Source organism: Euleptes europaea, chromosome 8, assembly GCF_029931775.1.
Source record: "Euleptes europaea isolate rEulEur1 chromosome 8, rEulEur1.hap1, whole genome shotgun sequence".
NCBI lineage: Eukaryota > Metazoa > Chordata > Lepidosauria > Squamata > Sphaerodactylidae > Euleptes > Euleptes europaea.
In genome coordinates this window covers 73,297,406-73,319,196 of record NC_079319.1, presented here as the reverse complement: position 1 = coordinate 73,319,196, position 21,791 = coordinate 73,297,406, and the positions used below count along the sequence as shown (strand labels likewise).

General features: G+C 44.0%; 1 protein-coding gene across 3 annotated transcripts in view; it reads left to right on the top strand.

Moving 5' to 3' along the window:
• SLC22A23 (solute carrier family 22 member 23) overlaps nt 1–21,791 on the top strand; it is a 119,640-nt gene that overhangs the window by 9,107 nt on the left and 88,742 nt on the right. For all 3 annotated transcript variants that reach the window (XM_056854313.1, XM_056854314.1, XM_056854312.1), the window contains exon 2: nt 20,177–20,280. In XM_056854313.1, coding sequence (XP_056710291.1) covers nt 20,177–20,280 — 104 coding nt within the window. The remainder of the gene's footprint in view (nt 1–20,176; nt 20,281–21,791) is intronic.

Here is a 21,791-nt window from a genome sequence, read left to right as displayed (position 1 = left end):
GCAATCCCAGAATTGCCAGTTCTGGCTTGGGGAAATCCTGGTGGTGTTTGGCAGGGATGTGATAACATGGAGTCCAGCCTCCAAAGCTATCATTTTCTCCAGGGGAATTGATTTATGTAATCTGGAGATTCGTTGCATCTCAAGGCCCCATCTGGAGATTGGCAACCATATACAACCCACCTGAGGGTCCTGACTAGGGTTGCCAACCTCCAAGTACTAGTTGGAGATCTCCTGCTCTTACAAATGATCTCCAGCCGATAATGATCAGTTCACTTGGAGAAAATGGCCGCTTTGGCAATTGGACTCTATGGCATTGAAGTCCCTCCCCTCCCCAAACCCTGCCCTCTTCAGGCTCCACCAAAAAAAACCCTCCCGCCGGTGGCGAAGAGGGACTGGGCAACCCTAGTCCTGACTCATGGTTGATATCTAGTGGATTAAAGCACATTTTTGGAGGGATGGGTTTGAGCTTGGAGCATTTGTATTTGGGGCGAGTCCCTCTTACGTCTCCTTTCCTCCCTGTTTTGGCTGCCAATGTAGGTACCCTCTTTCCTAATCCCAGCAATGATGCTAACCATGATTAGCTTTAACCATGGCTTATCTACTATCTTTTAAGCTTGGTTTCCCAAACTCTTTACTAGAAGTCATCATGAGCAGGATGGGGATTCACTGGGGTGAGGGTCAGTGGGCCGGGGAAGGAGCACACAAGCCGACAATTGTGTTTTAAGAGATTGGGAATGCAGTGTCTGACCAGGACTATGTCAGAAAGGTGCAGGCAAGCCTGTTCAAATGAAATGTGTGTGACATAAATGCTGAACAGAATTTAGTCACTGACATGGGTGAAGCTACCATTATTAATATTACCAAGAGAACTCTTTGTTTTTTATGCCAGGCCACTTCAGCAATGAGGAGCAGCCTTAAAAAAAAAAACCACCACAGAGGAGGGGAAGGTATTTTATAGATCAAAGACCGAGTCTTTGGAAACTTTATTGTGATGTGGCAAAAAGAACTGGGCTGCAGTGCTGGCCTGGGGGTTAAGGGGAGGATTAAAAACCTTCTTTTCATAGCAAAGATATCATTATACTCATGTAACTTTCTTCATTATAGCACAGTAGAAGTTCAAGAAAGATGAATGTGGTAGGTAAAGTACAGAGGGCTTTAGCTGCAAACAAATATCAGATTTGTTTCTTGCTAGAGTCCCTTCCTTTTGGTGGATTGCCTTTCCCAGGTATCCGATATCCAGACTGACCCGAAAGCCATACTGTAGGTCGCATCTCCTAATCCCAGATGTATGGCTATAGTTACTGAACATGAGGGAAATGTTCTTCTTTTTGATTGTTCACATAGTTTGGGGCTAGGATTGCCAGCCAGGTGGCCAGGCTAGGCATCGTGCAATGTCACTTCCGGTTGCATGACTGGAAGTCGTATCACCGCTCTAGCAATCCCCCAAAGCTCTATGGTAAGACAATACCACAAGACAACACATGATATAACCAGAAATGATATTGTGGCATCACCGCAATGGCACCTCTCCTCCACAATTTCTCCCACTGGTGCACCAGGCAGCTGCAGAGGTGGGGCAGGAAGACTTCTGCTGTTGGTCACCCCCATTCAGAGCTGATGATTATCATTCAAAACAGGTTCTGGGGCAGGCTGGGACATTAAAGTGTTTCCTGTGGGCCATTTCCCTGGTAAGTTGTTGGCAGCCAGGTAGCCCAGCTAAGTCCCATAGATGCTGCAGATGTTAGCTTACCAGACCTGTGCTGGCTCGTTACTTTCAGGTTAAAGTAGAAGAAGAAGAGTTGGTTTTTATATGCCGACTTTCTCTACCATTTAAGGGAGACTCAAACCAGCTTACAATCATCTTCCCTTCCCCTCCCCTCAACAGACACCCTGTGAGGTAGGTAAGGCTCAAAGAATGTGACTTGCCCAAGGTCACCCAGCTGGCTTCGTGTGTAGGAGTGGGGAAACAAATCCAGTCCACCAGATTAGCCTCCGCTGCTCATGTGGTGGAGTGGGGAATCAAACCCGGATCTCCAGATCAGATTCCACCGCTCCAAACCACTGCTCTTAACCACTACACCACGCTGGCTCTCCAGGTACAACCTGGAAGTGCCAATGGGTAGCTCTAGGAATCTCTGGAAAATCTAGGGTTGTGCCTGGAAGTCAAGTGATGATATTGGTAACATTGGTGATTGGCTCTTCAGAGCCAATTCGCAGTGATTGTGAGCCAGTTTGATTCTGCCTTAAGTGGTAGAGAAAGTCGGCATATAAGTTGGCATATAAAAAACAACTTTTCTTTTTCTTCTTCTACTTCTTCTTCTCCTACTTCTTCTTCTACTCCTATTCCTAGCCAATTCTAGGCCCAGTGCCCTTGTTATTCCGGTAGCATGAGAGCTTCTGCACCACTAGCTCTTTTTCCATCATATGATATTGTGAAAATCCGTGGGCCAGTTAAGAGTCCACATTGCATCTCACACACACACTATTAACCCAAATGTTTAGGGCTGATTCCTCCAACAATGTTTGGGGCTACTCATGTTACTCCGGTAGAGACAGCATCGCACTGAGAGACGTTGCAGGGGACTGGGCCTTCGTAAATCCTGTCAGTGGCATGGATGGCAGTATAATGACCCATAATCAAACAAGCTAAGTTGAGTTTTGAATTGTCCCTTACTATACACATAATAGAAATAAACACTGTTTATCTTACAAGATTCGGAACCTGTGAAAGTAATAGTGGGTACAGAGCTGAATTTTCTTGCTGCAGGATTGGCTGCAAGCAGTTTGCAGATAAAAAGAATCACACAGGGGTTGTTTGTTTTTGAAATATGAAAAATTACACCTTATTCAATTCCAATAGTAAGCTAAGGCTGTGATCCTAAGGAGACTTTCCCAGGAGTGAGCCTCATATGAGACTTACTTCTAAATAGACTTCCTTTGGATAGCTCAGTCAGTGTTGTGCAGCTCAAAGAGAGACATGCTTCCTGCACAATAAATAACTTGTAGTGGCATCTTAAGCAGTCATACCATTCTAAGGCAGTTGACTTGATCTTTCAAAACCACCATCAGGGATAGCAACAGTTGCTCTTAGGGTTGCCAACTCCAGGTGGGGAAATTCCTGGGGATTTTGTGGGTGGAGCCTGCAGAGGGCAGGGTTTTTGAGAGGGGAGAGAGCTCAGCAGGGTATAATGCCACAGAGTCTGCCATCTGAAGTAGCTGTTTCCTCCAGGGGAACTGGTATCTGTTGCCTGGAGATCAGTTGTAGTTCTGGGAAATCTCCAGGCCCTACCTGGAAGTTGGCAAGCTTACTTGCTCCGCTTCTTTCAGTGCATGCTTATGGGTGAAGTAGGGACTCTAATTAATTTCTCTATCCATTATTTTATGACCAGAGTGTACTCATGCCCAAATTAAGCAATTGGCGAGTGACTATGAAGATAACAGGTCTATATCTTGTTGTGTTTTAAAATATATATATTGTTAAAGGGAACAGAGCAAACGCTAAACAAATCTCACTTCCAGGTTCCCCCCCCAAAAAAAAATATGTATTAGCAAGAGCCAAATGTGTAAATCTGAAGAAAATAAGTTGGTACTAAGTTATCTTGTTGACATACTTCTTTTATGTCTTTCAGCTCATTTAAATCAGACTGACAGTGGAAAAAACAAATCAACTTTTTTTCCTTGATAGTACTTACTGACTTGGCATTAACTCTTCTAGGACTAATTACTCATTGCCCTGATTTTAAAAGCCCCTCAAGATCGTGCTCCACATAGCACATGTTCTAGCATCCCAATCCACAATTGAATTAAGCCAAAGTGCTGTCATTTAAACTAATTTACAGCCTCTCTCAAATTTATTTACTTTAAGGCCTTAATTGTTAAACCCCATTCATTTCAGTCAAATATATGTCTAAATAAAAGCTGCTTATCATGGTTATTTTCCAGCTTCATACCTCCAGAGAACCCCTTTCACATTGTGGGATGTGTTCTAGAGGGCCTTTTCAGTTCGTGCAGGTAGTGGTAGGGTTGCCGACCTCCAGGTACTAGCTGGAGATCTCCTTCTATTACAACAGATCTCCAGCCAATAGAGATCAGTTCACCTGGAGAAAATGACCGCTTTGGCAATTGGACTGTATGGCATTGAAGTCCCTCCCCTCCCCAAACTCCGCCCTCCTCAGGCTCCGCCAGTGGCGAAGAGGGACCTGGCAACCCTAAGTAGCAGCCAGTCTTTAGAACATGCCCAGCATGCTTCTGTGGTGTGCACTATGTCTGTCTGTGCACTAAGTGGTATCCTGCTGCATTGGATTGCAAATCTGGAAATGTCAAAGGGACTTGGACACAGAGGTACTTGGGATGGTTAGCTTGTTATGGAAGTATTTGTTCCTGTTTACAGGTTTGTGGACACTATTTGTATTCATTGCACTTGGCCAGTTCATCAGCTGTTAGGAGTAGTCTAAATCTATTCTGAGTGGATAACTTTTTAATGGTTCTCATTTTCATTTGTGGTCTGCAGTCTAATGTAACACACTTTTGCCACGGAACCTGAGCTTGCTGGCTATCCCCTTCTGCTGTATGTGTGTGCGTTAAGTGCCGTCAAGTCGCTTCTGATTCATGGTGACCCTATGAATCAGTGTCCTCCAAAACGTCCTATCTTTAACAGCCTTGCTCAGATCTTGCAAACTGAGGGCCACGGCTGTGTGCATGCTCTGAGAGATCAGAACGCATGAACAGCGGGGCTAGGAGGAAGGCTCCAGCCTCCTGTTCCACACTGCAAGCCCAATCAGGACCGATTGGGCTTGCAGCATGGAAAGGGAAGCTGGTGCCTTCAATAGCCCACCCCCCATGGTGCATACAAAGTTGTTACACATGTGTTGCAGAAGATCCAGAGCGGTTACATCAACATGGTATTTTTGTTTGGCTGATGCAACATTTTTCCAGCCCTTAACTTCAAAAAGGAGCTGTGGCTCAGTGGTAGAACATCTGCTTGGCATGCAGAAGGCCCCAGGTTCAATCCCTGGCATCTCCAGTTAAAGGGATTAGGCAAGTAGGTGATGTGAAAGACCTCCACTTGAGACCATGGAGAGCAGCTGCCAGTCTGAGTAGACAGTACTGATCTTGATGGACCAAGGGTCTGATTCAGTATAAGGCAGCTTCATGTGTTCAATACACTGCTACCCTAACACCCCTGATGATCCCTTGTGGCTGTTACAAGGAATGCTGTCACACAAGTGCCTCATGGCATCGCCCTAATGGCAGACACACAATCTCCACTGCACCATTTTGGGCACTCTTTTCGATTATGGTTGTATTAGTTACATTTTGAATCTTCCATTTTGGAGCTCTAGGTGAGATAATATCAGGTTTCTAGGTGGGCATTCCTATCCTGTCACTGGCCTGACCCAGATTTCTTTCGCTAGAGCAAATTTGCTGTGTCCTGGTTATTCCACTAATGCCACTTCAGCGCACTCATCTCACGCATGAAAGTAACAGCAGGCACTAGCAAGGTCTTTGCAGCCAACCCCTGGCAATACTACCCTTGCTGTTTATCTGAGGGTTTCTTTTTTCATTTATTTTTGGACTGTTGTGTTGGCTCTAACACTGGGGTATGCATCTGCCTTGATTTTCTTTAAAGCATCCCATTGGCATACCTCTCTCTTACTAGAGCCAGATTATCATTCAGTGTTAAATCTCTTTCTCCCGCCCCTCACACCTGCTCCATTTGGTAGAGATAGGATGTCACACTACTGCTGCTGAAAGCACGTCTAGGTGAAAATAGAGACAAGTGCATTTCAAAAATTGTTAGGAAAGACTATTTTGTTTCACTCCATTACATGTTCTGCCCTTGGTGCGATTGTTATCCTGTGTACATTTTTTCCCTTTTATTGCTAGGCACATATTATTCCTTCTTTTCTTTTAGCTTTTTCTGTGAGATACTTCCTTATTGAATTTCTGATTTCTATGCTCTCACTGCAGTGAGCAAGAACTCTGTACAGTTGGTGACTAGACAAACAAAAACATAAACCTGTAGGATAAAACTGATTTTAGCCTCCCTTGGTTCCGATTGCGCCAAGTCCTTTTCCAATGCAAATAGGGTTGCAAACCAGCAACAGGCAACCAACAGGAGTCCGGGGGGGGGGCTCATGGGGAGGCACCACTTAGTGATGGCATGATTTGATTTCCAGGGGAAACCCAGAAGTGATGACACACCTCTCTAGGAATTACTGGGAAAATCATAGAGTTTCTGATTATTCCTAGAGTGGACTAGTGTCACTTGTGGATTTTTCCCTGGAAGTGATGTCACGCCATTGCCTGATGGTGACTTTTTAATATTATTTTTCTCCTACCAGCCGTAGGAGCAGCAGTGAGAAACTGGAAAGCTTCATTTCAGGGGCCACCCTTGGCTTTGGATCATGTTCTTCCAGTGTTAGGAACTGAGCCCAAAAGCACCATGGCGTGGAGAACTACCTCCACCATAGGCAAAAGAGGGGCTCAAGCAGAAGCAAAGATTATGATCCTAGCTTATGCTTTCCAGTTTGTCATCCTTTAGCAAGTTCAGCAGGACTGGGCTGAAGGTAGACCTCAGGCTGCTGGTGGGGCACTAAGTATTTGCCGGACTCCTGCAAAGAATTGCTGTACTTAGTTAGGTAACCCTTGGCCTGATCCATTGTGACTAAGCAAGCACAGGTGCATAGAGATAAAAATGTCAGTTTAATATTGTGGCATCAACCAAGCAGTAAAATATTGTGCATGTAGATTGCTAGATTTCCTCAAGTAGTTTATTGGATTGCCATACTTAATTGAAGGACATTCTGCTGGTTTTATCCTTCTCCAGGATGGGAAAAGCTTGTTGGCCCAGTGCCAAAACCTGTCTGTTTCTCCCCCTTGCTGCTGTCTCCTTGCATGTCTCAAGGAGGTTGGCATTTTTATTAACATTTCACTTAAAACAGTCATGCATACATTATAATACAAGAAGCGTGGCTTCTTCATAAAGCATGGCTTCTACAGGTATTGGCCCCAGATAGACCTTTGGGACGAATCAGAGGTACTGGGTATGAACATCTGGAGGTCTGGAATAAAGTGGTGATTAGACCGTAGTGTGACAAATATGTGCAGAAGTATTGGAAAACTAGGGCATAAGGTGCTGCTAGGACCTTCTGGTTTGAGAAACCACCTTGGTATTTCTTTATATTCCTCTTTCAATCTTTTTCTCATGCATACCTTCTAGAATTGCCAGGTCCCCCCGGCCACTGGTGGGGGATGGAGGGGTAGTGTTGCCAGATCCAGGATGGGAAACTCCTGGAGATTTGGGGATGGAGCCCGTGGAAGAAAGGGGCCTTAGTGGGATATAATTCCACAGCATCCACCATAGGGTTGCCAGGTCCCTCTTTGCCACTGGTGGGAGGTTTTGGGGGTGGAGCATGAGGAGGGTGAGGTTTGGAGAGGGGAGGGATTTCAATGCCATAGAGTCCAATTGCCAAAGCGGCCATTTTCTCCAAGTGAACTGATCTCTGTCGGCTGGAGATCCATTGTAATAGCAGGAGATCTCTAGCTACTACCTGGAGGTTGAAAACCCTAGTCCACCCTCCAAAGCATCCATTTTCTCCAGGGGAACTGAGCTCTGTAGTCTGGAGATGAGCTGTAATTCCAAGGTCCCACCTGAAGGCTGGCATCTCTAATACCTCCATTTCCTCAGTCACTTCTGCCTGCAGAGTTAGGTTCCACAGACTCCCTGGAATGCCTCTCATTGAACTTTGGCTTCAGTGGGCTACTGCTGCTCAACTCTGTGTATGTCTGACCTAGAACCTTCAGCACACAACATATTGTTCCCCCCCCCCATTGGAGGAAGTGGGTATCCCCATTGAATGCCAATTTTCTGGGCAAATTCTCTAAAGTAGCACCATCTGGTTTAAAATCTTGTATTCAGTATCAGCTTTGAGGTGTACATTGGCTGTCAAATAGGATTACCAACATCCAGGTGCTAGCTGGAGATCCCCTGCTATTATAACTGATCTCCAGCTGATAGAAATCAGTTCACCTGGAGAAAATGGCTGCTTTGGCAATTGGACTCTACTGCATTGAAGGCCCTCCCCTCTCCAAACCCCACCCTTCTCAGGCTCCGCCCCAATAACCTCCTGTCAATTGCAAAGAGGGACCTGGCAACCCGGAAGCAACCAGGATAGTAAACTGGGAGAATGAGGTGGAGGATAAAGAGGCTGGCAACCAAGGTCATAGCAAGTGAGCCATTTTGCTGCTTGTAATAAAGCGGAAGCTAGCCATTTTTCTGATCGCTCTATTTGTTCTTCCTCATGTTGCCAAATGTAAAGGGCCATCAAGTCGCAGCCAACTTATAGCAACCCCTTAGGGGTTTGCAAGGCAAGACGTGAGCAGAGGTGGCTTGTCATTGCTTTCCTCTACATAGCAACCCTGGTCTTCCTTGGCAATCTCATACCCAGGCACCAACCAGGGTTGACCCTGCTTAGATTCTGAAATCAAATTTGCTCAGGCCTGCCTGGGTGATCCAGGTCAGGGCATTGCCAAATATAGTACTTCAAAAACAACAACAGCCCAACAAGCTAAAAATTTGAACGTGGAGACTGCCTGTGCTCGGCTAAATTTTGCAAACCGGCGAGACTAGTAACCTTGAAGGCTTGTAGGGCGCTTCAGATCTCTTGCAAGGCTCTCAAAATCTGGTTTAAATGGGCAGTTTAAACGCTGGACTCCATGGCCAGGAGGGAATTCCGTCAGATGCAATGCGATGGACTCTCACAACAAGTAATATTATTAGGGCTGACAGAATGCCAAGGGGGCAGGTTATCTCATTAAATTAGTCTGCACATTTCTCTGCTGCACTAGGTAATCAAGTACATGGAGAGAACAAATGACTTGGATTTCTGCTGTGCTTGTTTATATTCACTAGTGACTATGTCAAATGGCCACACCATGTTTAAAATATTTAGGAATGGTCCTTCCAGCAAGGGGGGGGGGGACAAAACTCTGCATTATGGCAATGCTGCCTGGCTTTTGTGCACCTTTTCTCCTCAAGAGTGTAAATTGTAGATAGCTCAAACCTCCTTTTAAAAAAGGATTAAACACCCTCTTATTAACATTCTGTGATGGCTGAATCTTCCTTTTTGCCTCTCTTGATCCAGACTTTTGTATGTTTCTGTGTTGGCTATTACACATTTATTGCCAAGAGTTAAACACATGAAAATAGAGGGATCTTCTGCCATCCTGATCTGATCAATATGAAGTATGTGTGAATCATGCCTGCTTACACAGTATTAGTAAATTATGCCTGCTTGCGCACAGCCCCTGGTCTGTTTTTGATTTTGTTTTATTCAGACACCAGGTTTACATTGGATTGTGGCACACCTTATGCCTTTTATACGTTTGCCTTGGCATGGATTCTGTGGGGAAGGGTGTCTTCTTCCCACTTCTCCACAACATTGTGATGATTTTGTGCACCACCCAGTTTTTTTCTCATCTTTCCTGTGAGCTTTCCCAAACCTGCTTTTCTGCAATGTTTCGAGAAAGATTGCAACAGAGCAAAGGTGGCTACTATGTGGGCAGGAAACCCCAAATTTTCTGAGTCCCGCCCCCATCAACATAATTTTCCCTGCAGTGTTTCCCTACACTACCAGAGGGATTTTTCAAGGCAAAGGGTTTGTTTTTTTCAGTGAGTAATTTACATATTGATGTATTTGGGGGCTTTTTTTGTGATGGAACTCACCTGTACTGAGTCCTGGCACCTTTAATGGATACACTTCCAAATCCTGAGGGGGGGTTTCAGTTATTGGTAGGTTAAAAAAACCCTCCACAAAAGCCTCCCTGCTTGCATGGTGGGGAAGAAATCGTCACCACAGGGACTGGGGCAGGGAAAATGTGGGGAAACCAGCCATGTCGAAACTCCACTGCCACTGTGTTTCATCAAGAACTGTAGCAACATATGCAAGACCACAGGAAAGGGTTGTCATATGGAAAACATCTTGGTGCCATCATCCGGCTGTGGCTCTCGAGTCCCAGCCACAGAGTGCCTTATGTCATAGCATACCCCAAAGCAGAAGTTCTCAAATTTTTTGAGTCATGGAGCACTTTTCAGGAGAGAAATTCGTCATGGAGCACTTATTTTCACCTAGTGCTTATATACTAAACTGAATGACAGTAGTATTTTTCTTTCCAAACTCTTCATGGAGCACTAGGAGATGTTTCATGGAGCACATTCTTAAGTGTAAGGATGTGTCATTGGCCACCAAGATCAAGTTAATTCATGCCATCGTATTCCCTATTTACTATGTATGGGTGTGAAAGCTGGACATTGAAGAAAGCTGATAGGAAGAAAGTAGATTCTTTTGAAATGTGGTGTTGGAGTGCAAAAAAAAAATCAGTAGGTTATAGATCAGATCAAGCCTGAACTGTCCCTAGAAGCTAAAACGACTAAACTGGGGCTATCGTATTTTGGTCACATTATGAGAAGAGAAGAGTCACTGGAGAAAACAATCATGATAGGAAAAGTTGAGGGCAGCAGGAAAAGAGGAATACCCAACAAGAGATGGATGGACTCAATAAAGGAAGTCACAGCCCTCAATTTGCAAGATCTGAGCAAGGCTGTCAAAGATAGGACATTTTGGAGGACATTGATTCATAGGGTCGCCATGAGTCGGAAGTGATTTGACGGCACTTAACACACACACACAAGTGCTTCACGGAGCACAGTTTGGGAACCTCTGCCCCAGAGGAATGAAAAAGGGGGCTGTTGGGGCTCAGAGTCCCAGGCAGGTGATGAGACAGAGAGTGAAGTGGTATCAGTTTGCTGGTGCTCTGGACAAGATGGGATGTTTCAACCAGAGGAGTGACTATAAGTCAGTGCAAGAACAACTGTTTTGCACATATGAGGGTTACTGAAATTTGCAAACCACCAACATTCAAAACATTGTACCGTATTTTTCGCTCCATAAGACATACTTTTTTCCTCAAAAGTGAGGGGAAATGTCTGTGCGTCTTATGGAGCGAATGCCGGCTGGGCTTGTGCGCGTTGGGACGGCCCGAGCCAGCGTTCCCTGCCCCGACGGCCAGCTGGGAGGCGGGCAGGGCCGCACAGAGCGAGCCGGCGCACGCACCCAGCCAGCTCTGTACGGCCCTGCCCGCCTCCCAGCTGCCGTCGGGGCAGGGAACGCCGGCTCGCACCGTCTGGACACGCACGCGCCCAGCCGGCTCTGTGCGCCCCGCCAGCTGGGAGGCGGGTGGGGCGCACGTTCTGACTTGCTCTGTGCGGCCCCGCCTGCCTCCCAGCTGGCCATCAGGGCAGGGAATGCCGGCTCGCTCCGTCCCAACGCGCACGCGCCCAGCCGGCATTCACTCCATAAGACAAGTTTTTAGAGGAGGAAAACAAGTTTTTTCTTGTTTTCCTCCTCTAAAAACTAGGTGTATCTTATGGAAAGGTGCGTCCTATGGAGCGAAAAATACGGTACATATTTTAATATGTCTTCTACAATAATAACGCGTGAAGGATCTTGGAAAGGTGCGGGAAAAGACTTAAGCTGCCAGTCAGATATTGATCTGGATGGACTCGTGATCTGGCTTGGGATAGATCCACACCAGTGGATACTTCAATGTTATAATTGTTAAGATTTAAATTGTCAGTGGCTTCCTGTTCAAGACCACTGAATCACTGGATTGTTACATAAAAGGAAAATGTATTGCACAGTACCTAAGAACAAGTAGATCTACTCTTGGTATCAGGTTGCTTCATGTGCTTCATATGTTGCAAGTTGAAAGACTAGCAGAGTGAGAAGTTCTTGTGATATAGAAAAGACCTGTTTCCCAGGAATGTGGTATCTGCAGTTTGTAGAGAAACCAGAGAGATTTGTATTACAATCCTAAGTAGAGTTACATCCCCCTAAAGCTATTGAAGTCACTGGGTTTAGACATGTGAAACTCTGTTTAGGACTGCCGTGTTGGGCCTATATGTTTAGTAAACTAGACTAACAAGCCCCTGAAGAGACCCACAATCCAGCCCAGGAATGACAACCAGTGAGGAAACCAAAGGCAAACACACCAAGAGGTTAATATGAGGAAACACAATGACATATAATTTGGCTTTGTTTTAGTTGGGGATCCTCCAGGCACAAGAAGAGTATAACCGGAGGACAAAAAGTACTTTTCTTTGAAACTAAACATTCAGCTTTTGTAGGTAGTGGTGCATGACTGGGAAATGTCAAATATAAGTATCTGTTACTTAAAAGATCTACTGCGGATCACCATTTTAGCATGTGTGTAAAAAAATGAGACAAAAGTTCTTTGTGTGGTTCCCCCATACTTCCTCATGTCTGATTCAGATATTTAATTTTTTTTAAATTACGTTTGAATACAAAGCATCAATATTCAAAACGCTATGCATAATTTTCACATTGTTTTTACCTGGATTACAAGCTTGATCTGTGTTTCACATGAAGTGATCCAACAAAAGTACCTGAAAACTAAAACAAAATATATTTCAGAGAATAATGTTGTGTTTCCCGTGATTCACACCATTTAAATAACTTTCTGGGGGAGGAACTGATTACCTGGCGGCAGCTGCTGAGGGTTCCAGAACAATCGTAGCAGAGCCAACCACAGCCAGTGTGAAAGGCAAGGGTTTTTCTTTCACAAGCCCACCCTCACTAGATGCTTTCCTGAGTCAAAGCTTCCTGGAGAGAAATGCCCAACCTCCACTGCCTGTGACCAGAAAACTCTTTGGGGAGATGACTATTTACCTGGGAGCAGTCTCCAAATGTTTTATCAAGGGTGGCTTGCATCTGAAGGGATGCGTCAAGGAGGTTGCCCTTTGGGCAATCCGCTAGAGGCAGAACAATGGCATGGATGGGAAATTGTGTTTCATGGTTGGATCGTTGTTAAATGATTTTAGTTTTCAGTCCTTGTTGGGGTTTACCCAGCAAAAGTATTTTCCTATTTAGCCTGGGGAGAATTGGCTCTTTTCTTGTTGTATGCTTGTCCCAGTAAGTGGGCAATTATTGAATGTTTATGTGAGCTCAGCTATGAGGGCCAATATGGTATAGTGCTTAGAGAGATGGATATAGGCCGGGGAGATCTGGGTTCAAAACTCCAGTAATTATCACAGGGCGATGTCACTTCCGATGCGCATTGGAAGAGAGGACATCGTGTCGCCCTCAGTGGGGCGACACTCTGGTATTTGGGCAAAAACTCTATGGTAGAAGTCATTTTTTACCCAAATACCAGAACATCCCTGCATCACTGGCGATGTGACAATGTGCACCAGAAGTGACATTGCTGGCCTAGGCCTAGTTTTCCTGCCTGCACGTCCCCCACCGTCCAGATGATTGGCACTGGGGGGAGCAGGGAATCCTCTGCCCCCAGCAGGGGCCTGCAAGCCTACGGCCCTAATAACTAGGCAAATGGAGTTGACTGGCCCTTGAGCTGGTTGCAAAAGAGAGTGGTGCATAAGATTGTTGCAATAGAATTCATTTGGAAGTTTAATTGTATTTACTTGGGTATGAATTGAGTTGAACAGTTTTCACACTCACTCAAAGTGTTATATTTAGATTAACAAAACTAACAATTCAGTTAAGCAAAGCTAACTGTTGTTGCCGGTTGCTTCTCATTGTGGTTACTGGTGTGTGTTTCTTTCTAATTCTGTGCAACAAAATTGAAATCCTTGCTCCATCCTAAAGAGTCTAACCATGAATGAAGTGGCTATTCTGCTGGAAGAAGAGCCTTTTTTCTGAAGGAAGGCTTGAGGCTTTGCTGGGTGGAGTGGAAGGATCTGTGCCATTACATTTGTTCTTACCATAGAAATGGCTGTACCTCTTGCATTTCACCGCCCTTTTTGATCTCTCTGTCTAAAACATCTACTTCTATATGCGTGTGTGTGTGTGTCAACTAATAATACATTCCAGGCATCTGATGCAGTGTACTCTCACTCACAAAGCTCCTTTGTGTTCTGTCTAGTAAATATGTGAGAATTACTGTCTTATATATTAGACTTTTTATTAATCCACCTTTCCTCAAGGAGCTCATGATAACATTCATAGTTCCTCCCTCCTCCATTTATTCTCATGTGAGGTACGTTAGGCTGAAAGAAAGTTACTAGCTCATGGTCACCCCAACAAACTTTGAACCTGGGTCACTTCAGCCCTGCCCTACTCCCAACAGTTAGAACAGCTCCTAAAGGGATGTTAGGTCTGTTAGCAGGGTCCATTCTTGAAAGTTGGCATCTGAATCCATAGAGGACTTCCCTGATTATCTTGTTGTAAATCTAGTCAGTATCTGGAATACAGAGCTGACTAGATTTCTGCCGATTGGCGCCTTTGCGTCTTTCTAGTATTTCAGAAAGTAGCAGCCAGTGATGGGCCAGGAGTGACAGGGAGGGAAAGTTCAGGACAAGACTGACTGGAGGTTTACCTGTGTTCAGCCATATATAAAGCAGGACATAATATGTGCGGAGTTGGTTGCTTTTTGAACCTTCTGTGTAGAGGTATATTCTAACCCCCAGTCCGCCCCTCCAGGCCATCTTTCCCCTCAGCCAGGCTCTAATACCAATAACGGCCTTGACTGAAAAAAATGTGCCTAAGGAAAAGTTGTGGGACTCAAGAGGCAAGTAAGGCAGGATTTTGCGCTCCTCATCCATGCAACACCAATTTTGTTGCATAATTTAGGCCCAGGTTCAGGTTTAAATAGATGTGTTAGCTGCTCAGATGTAGTTTGATCCTAAGGAGGCATTATGAATTAATAGGTGAAGCATAATCTCTCGATGACCATCTCAATACATTTTCTGAGAGTTTCTAGTCTGGACAGATAAAATGAATATGGCAAGGATGCGGTAACAGATACCAGGATGAATTAAAAACATGGTCACATTTTTTAAAAGAACGGAATCTGTTGTTCTTGTAGGTTTGTAAAGTGTGCAGCTTTTATTAAAGGTATGTGGATTTCGTACTGAAATATTTTGAGATGCATAAAGAAGGGATAGAATTCTGTTGTTGAAAGTGCTGAGCCATTTAGGGTATTTTTTTTTCTATTTAGGGAAGAATAATATTTTAGAACAGAATTGTAAGTGAAGCTCTAGCCACAAGATCAAAAGCAGCAGTGTTACCCCAAGTAGGCAGTCTCCACTTTAGTTTGGGGGAATTAGCTTGGGGCAGAGAGCGAGAGAGAATAACTGGGATCGATAATCTATGTATACCAGGATAGTCCTGGGTGAAAACTCTCAAATGAGCAGGCAGTTGTATAATTAAGATATGGTTTTGTTAAAGAATAAAAATAGTAGAGCAAGAAATATATTTTAAGCAATGAGCATACACACATGAAGCATACAAAAGCTAAGAGAAAAGAGAGGAAGTTGGACAGGGTTTCAGGGATGGGTGAAACTTACCAGTCTTGAAGGGTCGTCCAGAGACAGCAGCTCTGAGGAGGAAAATGACCAGCGTTTCCAGGAGCAAAAGAAAGAGCCCACACACAAGTGGAGGTGCGCGCACGGATCCAGAACACCCACACACTGTGAATGGCCAAAGGACCAATATTTATACCCTAAAAGGGGTCCTGAGGCGATATAAGCTGGCAGGAAAGCCAGAAACAAAGAATTGATTGCTTTTCTGGGGTTCCATCAAAAAGATAGGAGAGGCTTGATGAGTCATCAGGACCTAAGAGAATGCCTGGGCTATTCTCGTGAATACTGATTGATGGCTGGATGGGTGCAGATAGGGTAAGTAACAGTCTGCTCAGAGCACTGATTAAATCACCTTAAGGTGACACAGTGGGGATTAGCTGGCCCCATTGTCCAGCCAGGCACACCTTATGGCCAGGGGGAAAGTTCTTCTTGCCCAGGATAGACACACAAGATGGATCCCAAAACCCTCTGAGAAGCATCCATGTTGTGGGCAGTAGTGTCTTGCTCTTAGGCCTGTCTTTGGCCCATGAGCCTTCATGGCATCCCTTAGCGGCAGGAGGAGTCTGACTGCTTACAGTAAAATAACCTAATTACCAACAAACCATCAAATCAATAATGGTTTGAGGTTGCAGCCTTTCATCTCCTTTGAGCCACAACAGAGGTCCAGATGACAACAGCTTTACTCTTCCAAGAGTGAGTGAGTGAGCACTAATTTCCTTGTAGCATAGCAACCAATTTATCTAGACCGCTGTATTATAGAACACTTAGCATGTTGGTTAATCCAGTCTTCCTTTAGCCATCTTCAAAGAGATAATAAGAACTGTGAGAAATGAACACTGTTTAGCTTTAAAATTGTTTAGTTAATTTCAAAAATGTTGTCATCAGTCTATCTAATTTTCAATATGACAAAATCTGTAAATACTTAAATCTAAAGATTGGAGCCATAAACACTCAAGACGGACAGACAAACCTGAAAAAGCCCTGGTTTGCAGAAGAATCGAAATCTTTTTTTTTTTTTTATGGGGGCTTTAAGCCCGATAATAGAAGCAGCTGTAGTCTTAAGAAATGAATACCCTCAGTAGCTATTGTGGGGGTTGCTAAGCAACCACAATATCACCATTCTTCCAGCTTTGGTTTCTGTCAGTGAGAGGAAGGACAGAGCCCTTTCCAAGGCTGGTTTGCCCTTTGATAGTGGACTCACTGGGGCCAGGCCTGGCAGAAATTACCAGACAGCTGGATATCACATGACTTGCATGACTCACCCAGGACTGGCTGCTTGCTACTATTCAACTGTAGCCACCCCTCAAAAGCCAGTGTGGTGTAGTGGTTAGAGTTTCAGACCCAGGTTGAATGCACACTCTGCTGTGGAAGCTCACTCTATGACCTTGGGCCAATCACACATTCTCAGCCTAACCTAACTTCTAAGGTTGTTGTGAGGGTAAAATGGAGAAGAGGAGAATGATGTCAGCTGCTTTGGGTTCCCATTGTGGAGAAAGGCAGGATATGAATTAACTGGGAATTTGGCAGCATCGACGCAGAAGTGAGTGAGGGAGATTTCTTAGCACACGGGCTACAACTGTTCACCCTATTCTAGAACAATGTCCTTCATCTGTGAAATATTGGTGAACACTCTGTGGAGGCTAGCCATGGGGAATGTCTTTGGTAGGGGGAGGATAACTGGGCATGCTTGCTCAGGATCTGTGGTTGTAGAAAGCCCAGACTGCCCGCTTTACTTTTTACATCAGCTAACAGGCTACAATTGTTGCATAACTAAGGTTTTTGAACTGCACAAATATTCTTTTGGACCTGAACTGCCTACCTCAAACTGCACATTTTGTCTGGTTGCACCGCCCCACCCTCAAAATCCTCACCCTCCCTGTCTGTATCAAGAGGTAAATATCTCGTGTTGTCTAAAAATGTCCTTAATGCAGAAAGATGTGGTCAGGCAGCTCTTCTGTTATGAAAAGAGGATTTGTGGAGAGATCTGAGGGAAGTCCTGTTAATGTGGTTTAGCCTCTGTACCTTGTGATGTAGAAAATGTGGGTGCCGTGCCTCCCAGCTGATGCAAGCCCTGGGAAACTTTATCCCAACTGTGTTATGGCTGCCAAGGAACAGACACTCTGGTGCTGTGTTGCATACTCCTTTCTGCTTGTGTTTTCTCTATTTCATAAGCTGTCTAAACTTGTTGTTGAGCGAGTTTGGGAAAAGGGGCAGAGCGTCTGCCATTTTCTTATTATGCTGTATCTGTTGAAACCCACTCTTTGGATAGAGAGAGACTGAGGTGAGGATGCTTTATCGCAGGGTCTCAGAAATACCAGCTGCTACTTCTAACAAATGATGTTGAACTAATCGATGTATGACACTTTACAGAGTGTGCAAGTTAAAAAGATGGGACCCGTTATTGATAATAAGTGAAACACAAGAGGGGATGGAAAAGAGAGTTAAGCTCAGCAAAGGATAAAGAAGTCTATTGGCACATACTTAAGCTGCAGTGAATCCTATGCCCACTTACTTGGGAGTAAGCCATCAGTGGACTTGCTGCAAAGCTGACACACATGGGATTGTGCTGGAGGCCCTTGTTATGGCTAGGCATGGAGGTAATATGAACAAAATTGATATTGTTGGAAGCAATATCGAGCAAATGAAATAATCATTGCAAGATTTTCCTCATAATGTTGGCTTTATTATTTTTCAGACACAGTTTAAAGCACACCTCTGGTTCTAGAAACCTGGACAGTGTAAACACTCACACGTACACACATGCGCCAAAATTGTTTTTAAGTTAATATTTTTGCAGGCACTTGTTCAGCTTCAGACATGACATGAAACCATGGTGTATTTAATCTAGCTAGGGTTTGTGTTATTGAATACAGGTCATTTTAGCTGTGGTTAGTTAGCATCTGTCAAATCAGGATCTGAAGTTGCTCTATTAATTATTGTTAGTCTGAACTATGATTTCTCATAATATCTAAATAGAGATGTCCTGGTTTTTTCTCTGGTGATTCCCTCCCTGGTTATCCTGAGAAGGCCATGAAACCTGTATTTGTCAAAGCAAACCAGGATTCGATTGACAGTCTGTGAGCTGGCATTTCTACTTCACGTCCTTCATTCCCACCCAAGTCCTGTTGAAATGAATGGAGGGCATCTGGGAGCAATACCTGGTGAATTGTACCTGCTTCCTGTGTGCCCCCATCTCTTTTCCTCCCAACAAAGGATTTTATTAGCTTTGCTGGCAATCAAACCAAGTTGTTTGTTTTCCTCCTTTTTCCCTAACATGAATTTTTCCAAGGCTTAGAAAAAATGAATTGGAAAGCACTGATCAATCAATCCACTTTCTTATTGCTGGCTCAGTTTAAATCGAAGTTGCCCGTTCTCATTGGGTTCCTGAAACTAATAGAAGTGATATAAATAATCTTGCTGGAAAACAGCAAGTGATTTGTTGAGGTTAAATAGGTAGAGAAATATCCTTAAAACATTGCTTATATCAAAATGCAGTAATGTTGACTTTAGTGACCAAAAGCAAGGTGCAGCTAATTTTAAAAGTTGTAGTTGCTCAAATGCTGTAGATGAAATGTTTGTGTAGGGCTTACACCATTGCCTATGGAAGAATACATTGGGAAAGATTACACATTTTATTGTGTCGGTTTATGATGGTGAGTGTATGCAAGCTTCCCGGAACTCTAAAAAGCTAGAGTAAACCCAGTTTCTCTGCCTGTGTTATTACAGACAACCTGGACAGAATTCTGCACATGTTTTCTTGGAAGTGGAATGCAAAAAAATAAATAAATGCATGTGCTTTTATGTGGGTGTTTTGTACTGTTACCAGTGAGCTCTTACAAGAAACCACCCTAAAGACTAGTTTTTTATATACAGCATGGGGTAGTGGTTAGGAGTAGTGGTCTCTAATCTGAAGAACTGGGGTTGATTCCCCACTCCTACACATGAAGCCAGCTGGGCTAGTCACAGTTCTCTCAGAACTCTCTCAACTCCACCTACCTCACCAGGTGCCTGTTGTGAGGGGAGGGGAAGGCCATTGTAAGTCTGTTTGAGACTCCTTAAAGGTAGAGAAAATCGGGGTATAAAAACTAAGGCCATTTATGCATGAGAGGTTTTGCCTTGGATTTGCCGCTCACTAGATGCACATTTTTTCCATCCAAATTCTCAGAACTCAAAAATTAAGCCCCCATGCAGAGTTTTGAGAATTTGGATGGAGAAAATGTGCATCTAGAGAGTGGCAAATCCAAGGCAATCCAAATTCAAAACCTCCCATGCATAAATGGCCTAACTCTTCTCCTCCTCCTCCTCCTCCTCAAAGCAATGGCTAAAGACTTTGACTCTTGGGCAGGGGAAGTGATTTAGTATGACAGGTATCTATTCTAGAGTTTCTAAACATAGCAGTGGCAGTAGAGAAAACTGTACACAGCACATGACCAACTAATTACGTGGTTCGGTAGTAGGTCCATGACAGACAGAAGGGGGGTGGTATTTTTTGAGTATATAATGACTTTATGGAATTTCCTATCACAAGATATGGTGTAGGTGGGTTTTTAAAAAAAGATGTGGCTATCTTGGCTAATACATCTGGTAGACCATCAGAGCCTCCATGTCCAAGCGAGATTCTCAAACATATCATTTGCTACCTAACCTGTTAATAGCCAATGCAGTAGAACTGTTAACAGGTTGATCTGTGTCTGCCATAGTTCTGTTCAAGCACTGAAAATAATTACGTACATTTTGAACGTATCTTACTCTTCCATCTGTTTTTTTCCTCTCCAGTGGGACCTTGTTTGTGACTCTGCCTGGAAAGTCCACATTGCAAAATTCTCCCTGCTTGTAGGATTAATCTTTGGCTATCTAATCACAGGATGCATAGCTGACTGGTAAGTGACATACATAGATGACAGGTGGCAAATGTGTCTGCCTTAAAATTATTATTAAATTACTTTTTGCAAGGAAACTGCATTTACTTCTTCTGATGATGTTGCTTCTTCTGTAGCATTCCACTTCAGTGCATGTGACAAGAAAACAAAATGCTTCCCAGTTGGCTTGTCACTGATTGTAATTATTGTGCAAAATGAAGTAACTAAATTTTAAAAAACGGTGCCTGAGAATGCTAGCAGTGAAGCTGATTGTCGGCCCTCTTTTATTAAGGTGTACTAAACTCTGCAAGTTCATGTTTTTATACTCTCTGGCTTCTGTTGTGTGCTCATTGAGCTCCTGTTCTTCTAATGATATGGTGATGCAGCTGAAAATCTTTTTGCTGAATCTGCTTCCATGCAGAACAAAATTCAAAGCAGAAGCAAGAAAGTAACATTTTCTGCACTCAGAAAAATCACCTCACAGTCCCCTCCTATTTTCAGGGGTTAAAAAATAGCTACTTCAGGGGAGGAAATGTTCCCTTATTCTTCTAGTTCCTCTACTAAGTTTTTATTGCGTACATTTTAAGTAGAATGGATGAAGAAAAGTGAAAGGACAACTAAATCCCTGATAGGAGCAACCTGTGCCTCTTACTGTTGCTTGGTAACAAGCACAGATTTGAGATTATGGCGTATTAAACATGTTAGGCATTTGAGGCTAGGTTAGATGTTAGGACTTTGATCTTATCTAGATAATGGCCCCAGTCTGTCACACAGCTGTTCTCAAGGCCTTCTCCACGTGCTGTGCTGATTCACCAGCTTGGATCAGGCCACTCCCTCCCCAGCAGGATATTTTGAGGACCAGATAAGCACCTCGTTTGCAAGGAGCCAGATAAGCCTCACTTGCAGGTGATCAGACATTAATTTTTTGTAAGACTCGGGGAAGTTTTCTGTGGGGGCACACATGTCTTAAAAAGGCACCTTTGGACATGTGGAACAGGACATATTTTTGTGGGCTTGTGTCTTTTGGGGATATATTTACACGGACGCATTAAAATGTGCCCCATGTCTAATTCCTTCTCTTTTTAGCACTGTTATTCTATAAGTATATTCTTAAATATTTATGTGATAAAGCAAGTCTTGGTTAATTCTGACTACATGGTTCTGAAACAGCTCAGATGACTTGCACTCATAAGTCCATAGTGTGCAAGACAATAATTGTTCAAATTATCAAAACTTTCTTCTTAGATCTCATTATTTAACTGCTTGACCCAAGGTTTCCAAGTTTTTCTGTGACATCCAAGCAGATTAGGGTTGCCAACTCCACATTGAGAATTCCAGGACTTTGGGGGTGGAGCCTGAGGAGGGCGGGGTTTGCAGAGGGGAGGGATCTCTGCAGGGCATAATGCCGTAGTGTCCACCCTCCAAAGCAGCCATTTTCTCCAGGGGAACTGATCTTTGATGTCTGGAGATCAGCTGTAATTCCAGGAGATCCCCAGGCCTCACCTGGAGGTTGGCAACCCTAGAGTAGGTCA